A 9,775-nucleotide genomic window follows, 5' to 3' on the forward strand; every position below is an offset into this window, starting at 1 on the left:
AATATGACGTTTCTATACCTTTTTATTTCATACTATACTATGTCGTTTTTTTGACGTTTTATGCCTTACTATACAGTAACGTTTTTATGACTTTTTATTCTTTACTATACTATGTCGTTTTTTTTTTAATGTTTTATGCCATACTATAGTATGACGCTTTTATGCTTTACTATACTATGACATTTTTATGACTTTTTATTCCATAATATACTATGTCTTTCTTCTGACGTTTTATGCCTTACTATACTGTGACGTTTTTATGACTTTTTATTCCATACTACACTATGATGTTTTTTTGATGTTTTATGCCTTACTATACAGTAACGTTTTTATTATTTTTATATATTCATACTATACTATGTCGTTTTTTTGATGTTTTATGACTTTTTATGCAGTAACCTTTTTATGACTTTTTGTTCCATACTATACTATGTCGTTTTTTTTAATGTCTTATGCCATACTATAGTATGACATTTCTATGACCTTTTATGCCATACTATAGTTTAAGGTTATTATGACTTTTTATGCCATAATATAGTATGATGCCTTTTTTTAATGTTCATGCCATATCATAGTATGACGTTTTTATGCCTTTTTATTCCATACTAAACTATGTCGTTTGTTCGAAGTTTTATGCCATACTATAGTATGACGCTTTTATGCCTTACTATTATATGATGTTTTTATGACTTTTTATTACGTACTATACTATGTCGTTTTTTTTTATGTTTTAGGCCTTACTATACTGTGACGTTTTTAATATCTTTTCATTCTGTACTATACTATGTCGTTTTTTTGACGTTTTATGCCTTGCTAAACTATGACGTTTTTATGCTTTTTATTCCATGCTATACTACGTCGTTTTTTTGACATTTTATGCCTTACTATAGTATGACGTTTTTATGACTTCTTATGCCATACTATGGTTTAACGTTTTTATGACTTTTTATGCCATAATATAGTATGACGCTTTTTTAAAATGTTTTATGCCATATTATAGTATGACGTTTTATGCCTTACTATACTATGACCTTTTTATGACTTTTTATTCCGTACTATACTATGTCGTTTTTTTTATGTTTTATGCCTTGCTAAACTATGACGTTTTTATGCTTTTTTATTCCATACTAAACTATGTTGTTTTTTTGACGTTTTATGCCTTTTTATACAGTAACGTCTTTATGACTTTTTGTTCCATACTATACTATGTCATTTTTTTAAATGTTTTATGCCATACTATAGTATGACGCTTTTATGCCTTACTATACTATGACATTTCTATGAATTTTTATTCCATAATATAGTATGACGCTTTTTTTTAAATGTTTTATGCCATACTATAGTATGACGCTTTATGCCTTACTATACTATGACCTTTTTATGACTTTTTATTCCGTATTATACTATGTCGTTTTTTTGACGTTTTATGCCTTACTATACCATGAAGTGTTTTTGATCTTTTATGCTTTACTATACTATGATGTTTTTTTTACCTATTATTCCATACTATACTATGTCGTTTTTTTGACGTTTTATGCCTTAATATACTATGATGTTTTTTTTTTTTACATTTTATGCCTTACTATACTATGATGTTTTTATTACTTTTCATTCCATACTATAATATGTTGTCTCTTTGACGTTTTATGCCATACTATAGTATAGTATATGGTATTATCATAATATATAGTATTAGTATATATATTATTCCTTTTTATGCCTTACTACACCATGTTGTTCGTTTTAAGACTTTCATGCCTTCCTATACTACGATGATTTTATGCCTTATTATACCAAGACTTTTTTACGCTTTACTATTCAATGACTTTTATATGACTTACCATACTATGAGTTTTTATGCATTTAGGCATTCCTGAATGTAATTTCAGATCCTATATGTTAATAAACTGTTTGGTTGTCACCATGAAAAAGCCAGTGTCTTTGTTTTGGAGGGTTGTTGCATCACTACCAATGTTGAGACCAAACCTAAGCCCTTGGTTTTTAACTTAATTTCACATTGTAATATCAGCTTCACATTATAAACTAATTTTGTATGCTCGATGGCCCATTCCCCACATAAGCTGTCATGGTCACAGGTCCATGTGCATTGGCCAATAATTCATCTTTTGTTATACTTATTTCGCAGTCATGATTCACAAAAGTCAACAAAATGATTAGTTACAAGTTAAATTCAGTTATACATAACAGAACAACAGTTTGGTTGTTTATGTTGTTTTATTTTGGTGTTAAAGAGTTAACTTTAGAAATCTACTACAGGCAGCAGGATAAACGATACCTGTGTGGAGTCAGTGGAAAAACAGATATGAGGTAAAAAGGCTACAGCGTTACAAGTCAAAACACTGTTTCAAAAAAAAGTATTTTCTGCAAATATATATTTTTACTCACTAATATGTACATAGCATGAAATAAATAATCATAAAAAAACATCCAATTTTAGAAACCCATAAAAACGCAATAACTATTTTGTACAAAACTTTGGATTTACAGACTTAACAAAAAATTAGAACATAAGCAAATTGTCCACACAAGCAATCAATCACATATAAAGTGTACAGCAAGATAACAGTTCTTGTACTGATGATGGTTGCTGTGTAGTTCATTAAAAAATGACTTAAATGTGAAACTGGTTATGGCTGTTCATTTATTACTTCTAGTCATGATGTAAAGTTATCACGGGTGGGCATATTTGTTTAGAGACTGAAAAATATACACGCCTGAGACATAGCATTACATTGGCTGTGAACAATAATTCATCAGTGACTTTACACATCTCTCCATAGTCAAGGCTCTCAGTGAAATGGTGCACCCACTTGCAAAAAGTTTTTGTCTCTTTCAGTAGTTTTTCACTTTCCAAATAAATAAATACTGTATTGTATTTCATCTTCTCAAATTAAGGGAGAGAAACATGAATCATTTTTGCCCTGATGTTTGGCACAACTACAAAATCCATAGACGACTAAAATAACCTAAACTCTATATTGGTCTATGTGGTTAAATGGGAATTACTGTAAGAATTAGTCAAAACTTCACATTTTTTCCAAACTATATATAATATTTTTCTTTCACAGAAAGAATCAATACATACAAGAATAAACATATAAGACAAATAGACAAAGACACACTGTTTGTAAGGACCTAAACACACACACACATACACATATTAACTTTACTTAGCAGCATTAAAATAAGGGAAGTCTTGATAGTTTCAGTGATGCTGCTTGTTGTTTAGTTTGGGGAACAATAAGCCACAGTTGAGAATCATCACATGCACAGGTTTTGGTCATTATTTTACTGCAACTGCAAATTATACTGCATTATACAGAGCTTATATGATACAGCTTGGTTTGCGGTTTATTTGCCATTTGTGTTTTTTTTCTCAGGGAGCACAGAATTAACTTCTATCTGATCAAATATCAAAATAAAAGAGTATTATATTTGTATAAATAACAGTTTTCCCCAAACCGAATCACATGAGACAATGCTAATACTGATAAAAACAAGGAGAACATGCTTCATATTTCTCAACAGGACACAAGTGCTGACCTTTCAGATTCATTTACAGCTCTCTCACCACCGTTGACTAACAGGGGGTTTTCTTTTCTTGTCTTTGGTCATTCAAAGCGTTGTTACTCTTAAGAAAAAAGCTTCCAGTGTTTATCAGGTGTTTAATGAAATGTGCAGACTGTGTATTTTCTTGTTTTGCCAGTGTTCGGTGGATGTGGCTCATGTCTACTCTCAAACAAAATTAGTAATTTAAACCAGATATTAACTCGTTAGCTTAAGAATTTGTGAACATGTAAACACATCACAGCAGTAATAACTACATTCACTCAGGTGCAAGTGCATTCTTACCCAAACATCAGTAACATATTAGCATTATAAAACAAATACTCACTCACACAATGATAATGTTAGTTTTCAGATATACACATACATACTAATAATGTTGAGGAGGAGAATGCATGCTGTTGGGTGTTAAATCATGTAAATTGCTCATAAATGTTTGTCACTTTTTGTGGAAAAAACAATTGATTATAAAACATTGAAGAAAATGTGACATTTCCATTGTTTGCCCCATAGACTTGAAAGCATTGGCAGTGCTGTACTATTCTCAACAAAAGTAACTACAGAAAAAAAAGAAAATCACCAATATGGTGTTTGTCATTTAGCTGACAGTTCTCCTTTCCTACGTCAGTACATGAAAACTCCTTTCGTCAATGCTATAGATATTAACATTGCTGTCATCATCACCACCATCACAGTTCATACGGGTGATGCTTTGTCATGTCAACATCTTCTCAACTGTTCCAGTCGATTAAGACAGAGACTGGCTCTTCTTAGCATCACAGCTCTAAACACGAGGCCGTTTATGTCTGCCACTGGAGTCCATGGACAGGTCAGACAAGTTTATAGCTCCTCATGTCCTGTAGAAAAGTTCCTGTATTTGATCTTCTGCCTGTTTAAATTTTGGTGACTAAAGATGAGAACAGGACGTCCCTATTTGCAGGTGTGCACATCGTAGACTCTCACACACTCCTGACAGCTGACGTAGCAGCACCAGTGGAAAATGCAGTGGCACTTCTCCTTCCGCTTCTCAGTCCGGGTGTTGTGACCTCTCCCGCAGCACAGAAGGTCGCACCCGTCTATGCCGTGGGATGTCAGGTTGCAGATGCGATCGCGAGTGCCAAAGGAGCCAGTCTCAGGATTGGGGTCACAGAAATTAGGTGAGCTTTCATAATAAACCAGGTCGCGCTCTGTTGGGGGTTTGAAGTAGTTGTACTTGGGTCTCAGGGTCTCCACCCAGCCACGGGACTCCTTATGTTTCTCCACTACCATCTCAGATGCACTGTCATACTTATCCTTCATGTAGTCACCAATAACTCGGAAGTCAGGCTGAGACCACCAGCACGTCTTGACCTCACAGCTACCCGAAAGACCATGGCACTTACACTTCAGGAACATGTTGTCGTTGAGGGACTATGGATAAAAAAAAACATTTGCCAATTAAACATCTGAAAGTAGAAAAACTGTCACACACAATCAGAAAAAAATAACTTTCAGAAAACTAACCATTCTTCCTGCCTCGTTATTATGGCGGTTCATGGCTGAGCGTGCATCAGGGCGATTCTCCCTCGCATCAGCAAACTCCCGTGACACCATGCTCCCAAACTCCACGTCCTCGCTACAGCCGCCCCATTTCCATCCCTCACCAGGGGGGCCCTTATGGCGTGTGTCACACCCGCAGATGGTGGCTGAACCCTCAGCACAGGCACGGGTCACTGCAAATGCCACTCCCGCCGAGGCAATGGCATGAACAAATGCTGACTCTCGAGTGGCTGGAAAGAGAATCACACAAATCTGTAAGAAATATGCCATTTGAAAAATTCTGAACGGCACTATGATGCAGAGACCACAGGAACAGAAATGAATAGTCACAGTAGATTTATCACATGAGTAACTGATGCTAATGATTATTTCAGGATCACATTTATAAAAATTGCTAGTAACCAGCTGTTTATATGGACATCTGCTTGTGTTCGTTCATGTGAAATTGCATAAACAAATATTTCTTAACCCAAACCAACAAGACAACATCAAACAAACTATACATACTATAGTGTAGAGGTAGGCTACATTATTTAGGTCGTATCTACCCAGGTGTACCAGTGCGTGGGTTCATTCAGCCCAGACATCAATCGTCCTGTCTATGAATAAGACCAGAAAGGCCTCTATGTCTCTGTCTGAAATAGCTAACTGATGACTCAGAGGGCTCAGGATCTTCTAGGGAAATGAGAGGAAGAGACGGGCTTGACAGGGCTATAATTAAGAGACTCAATTAAGCTTTTGAAAGGTTAGGAAACAGCCTCACAATCAGGGAACAAGTCATAGACACAACACAGATAGGACTGTAGCGTCCAGATATGCAATCCCAAACAACTGTTACAGAAGGAAAGACACTGCATGCTTCAGCAGTCCCTGCTTTAACAGGACTCATTATGGCAGGAAGGTTGCCTTGAATATATGTACTTGTATGGTCTTGCACAATCATAGAAGCCAGAGAGAATAAGCTCAAGAAAGTGGAAACACCAGGGGTAAACATGACACAATGAACAATGTGAAAGAGAATCAAGAGATAAACAGAGACGGTTAAAGATCAATAGTTTGGGAGAGTGTGTGAATGCGTGTGGGGGACAGAAAGAAAGAAGCAGTCCATGTGCATGTCTTCGTCTAAAAAATAGGAACGACAGAAGGAAAGAAAGAAAAGAAAGAAGGGAGGAATATAAAGCTAAAGGGAGTAGGAGCACCTCCCTTACAGCAGGTTCCAACCAGTTTGAGGACTAAAGGGCATTAGAAACAATGATGCAAGAGAAAAGGTCTACTGGCATCCTCCACCACCCACTTCATACTACTACTGCATGTGCACAAGGTTACTAATGTTTACACTAATGTTACATGTGAACATCTGCTCTCCTTCCTCAAGTCCTGCTTACTGCATCCACCGCAGGTCATTTCACAATTTTTTTGTAATCACAGTACCTGAAAGTTGTAGGATTTAGTCACAGCAGGAAGAAACTGTCTAGAGTGATTAATTGCATATTACCATGCATCATCTAAAACCGACCAAGTATGACCTTCATGTTTTAAATTTGTGAGATACGAGTGAGTTGAAGTGAATTTTGGAGGTGTTAGCACTACATCAATCTAAAATGTCAAGGTATTTATACAATGGATTCCATTTCAGGTGCTGATAAGGGATTCTGTAACTAGATTTCCTATTGTATAAAAGCCTCTCCCTGCATATAATCCTCATTTGAACCATTTGACCCATGGTTTGGGTGTCAGTTTATTTAGATTCTGCTCTGATATACAATATTGTATCATCAGCATAGAAATATAATTTAATCTAGTTAGTCAAAGAATGCTGATCATTACTTATAAAAAATGTGAAGCAAAGTGTACCTAAAACAGAACCTTGGGGAACGCCATTAGAAACATGACCTTATGGATGAAGGGCAATGATGCTGCAGACAGAGTGTAAGTGGGGAGAGATGAAAAATGGATTTTCTTGATTCAAATTCAAATCCAAATTCAATATGTCCTGGTGTCTCTGTGTTTGAGGGGCTGAAAATAAAAGATTAGAAGTAGGCTGTGAACAACAAATTGTGAGAACATGAACTGCCCCCAATGAAAAGTGATTCAATACATTACATAATTAATATTTACAAAATACTGGTTTTGATACATACATACGTAAATATCTGTGTATCGAGTAATGCTGTCACTGTCTATAAAGCTCCTATTGACAGTACAGAAACTTTCACCATTAAGCTGCAAACTTTTAGTTGAGTTCATGAAATAATTTTTTTGTTTTCTAAATGCTTACTAAAAATGTTAAACACAATGCAGAACATTGATAGTCTATGCACTACAATGTAAACCTGGTGACGATGCCAAGGCATATTTTTAACCGAGTGTGTGGTAGATATACTGTACTTTATCAAACGACCACTGATATTACATATCATGCTTGATATAACATGGTGTCAACATTTGGAGTTCAACACACCTGTAATAGCAGAGCATACTTGACCTGGAAACACCAGCTCTTACATTAGTTCCACTCCTTTTCTTACTTTTACAACCAATTTATGGTATTTCAGGACACTTTTCCTCAATACAACAATACTCCTCCACCAAACTTTGCCAGATCCTGGCAGGCCAAGTGGTCCCTACAACCTGCTGGGGGGTTGAATCCCCTATTGTGCTGCCACTGTCACGCTGTGTTAGTCCCACAATGGCCCCAGATATTTTATATGAAATTTGCCCTGGCCAGTGATTAGTGGGGACCAAGTTAAGTCATAGCAACAGAGAACTATGCATTGGCTGGACCCCGCTTGTCGGCAGACGGGGAAATCCCTATTCAAATGGTTTAATAAAACAATCTAAAGGGCGTGTGAATGGGGAAAAGCACTTTTTCTCCTGCTTAATCTCATGGTTGCGAAGATATTGTGCTCTGAGCAGTGCCCAGCGGGGAGTGGGGCTAAGGTCCCCCCATCAACTCCATTTACCACACCCCTTCTTTCTTTCTTGCCCAGAGTTAATGATATACTGGTGCGCTAGTTTCCCTCCCCCAGCATGGAGAGACATACGTCTCATGAAAAGCAGAGACCTCTTAGCTCATCCTAAATAGTTACACTTTCTCATCCTCAGGTCGTAGGTCGTAACCCACATCCCCTGACCTTTTCCCAGTTAGTTTAGATGGGACCTAATGATTTAGGATGATCTATTAAATGGATTTCCTGGTCAGGGCAGAAGCACCTAAAGGGAATGAAGGTTAGATAAGTCAGAGCTACTACAGTATTAAAACTTTGCAGTTCCCTCCACATGCTTTACAGATTACGTAACAGGAGTTTCCTATGACCCTCATTTCAATTTAATGGTTTCAAATAGAATAGTGACGGTGCATGTCCATACCTGCATGGGTGGTAACACCTGTGAAATTGTGGCTGTCCACTTTGTTATAGCAAAGCTGCCCTTAATAATTCTATCATATGACTCGTAAACTGGAGACTGATTATACCCATATAGTAGGTAGGTGTTCTGTAAATTCCAAGAATGCCGAAACAGCTCTGGGATCGGCTCTGTGGACTAAGAACACCTGCGCAGCTTTCTATTACCTTTCATCACAGGCAGATTCCAGCAGAGCATGTTTTGACACTTTAGTTAATGTAAATTAATGAGTGCTGACGCAGACATAGCCTAGAGGAAGGGCTCATGATTTGGGGTGTGGAGTGAGAGAGAAACATAGAGAGAGGATCAGAACATGTGTAAGGGAGCAAGAACATGCACAAAAAGAAGAATACGTCCATTTTACAGGCAGGAATAACGTAACACTCTTTTATGTTTTGGTACATAATGTTGGGTTTGAGTATGACAGTGTGCATTTAGGTGGGTGAATCTTTGTGTGTGGTCACATCTGGCATGAGCATGTTTGTGCACATGTATTTGAAAGGAGGTTGTGTAAATGATTAAAGCATTTCCGCAAACAGGAACTGTAAAATGTTTTCATTCTTTTAACTGTAGCCTCAACTCAATTCGCAGGATTGCTTTCTATCCTTAAACAATTTTTTTCTTGTAGTACTCGGCCTAATCCACCTCTGTAAAACAAACTAATGCCCTTGGTTAAGGTGAGGAGGACATGGGCAGTGATGGGCTAACTGATAGGAACTAAGTCTCTGAAGCCAATAAAGGCACCTACTCTTCCTTTCAGCTTTGCCCCCCCAAAAAAGGCAGGAGGAAACTGACACACAACAGTCTGAATCGCAGACAAACAGACACCAGTGAGGACAATGGCCCTGTTGCACAGACAAACACCAGCATCAATCAAATCCAATGAAATGGAAGCCCTCTCCTACTAAGCCCTATCAAAGGCCTGTGAGCCCCTGAGTCAGTCTCCTTGGCCTCTGACAAAGGCACTTAATCCAGCCACTTTGACCTCTCACATTATTAAGGGCCTCAGTGACCTTAATCCAATCAAAATGATTTACTAAAGCCCAGTAGCTGCCTCCTCTTTCCACTCACTACCCCTGCAATTTAGGCCCGGGAGGGGAAGCAATGGGAGAGATGTGGTGGCATTTTGCACCACAAAAGGGCTCAGATTGAGAACCCCCATCGTTAGCCACCTAGCCTCTTCTCTCAACTGGTTCAGGAGTTTATTAAAAGCAATTGCCCCAACTAACCTCCCTAACCCCCC

At 37.5% G+C, this 9,775-nt stretch overlaps 1 protein-coding gene across 1 annotated transcript in view; it reads right to left on the reverse strand.

The window, feature by feature from the left end:
- Positions 1-2,216: 2,216 nt before the first annotated feature.
- wnt3a (wingless-type MMTV integration site family, member 3A) overlaps positions 2,217-9,775 on the reverse strand; it is a 14,158-nt gene continuing 6,599 nt past the window's right edge. The window contains exons 3-4 of the mRNA XM_023403743.2: positions 5,092-5,357; positions 2,217-4,998 (exon numbers count right to left, since the gene is read on the reverse strand). Of these exons, the coding sequence (XP_023259511.1) occupies positions 4,519-4,998; positions 5,092-5,357 (746 nt within the window). The 3' untranslated portion in view covers positions 2,217-4,518. The remainder of the gene's footprint in view (positions 4,999-5,091; positions 5,358-9,775) is intronic.

The sequence above is a fragment of the Seriola lalandi genome, unplaced genomic scaffold, assembly GCF_002814215.2.
Source record: "Seriola lalandi dorsalis isolate HSWRI2012SDOR001 ecotype SW California unplaced genomic scaffold, Sedor1 jcf7180002054182, whole genome shotgun sequence".
In the NCBI taxonomy this organism is placed as follows: Eukaryota; Metazoa; Chordata; class Actinopteri; order Carangiformes; family Carangidae; genus Seriola; species Seriola lalandi.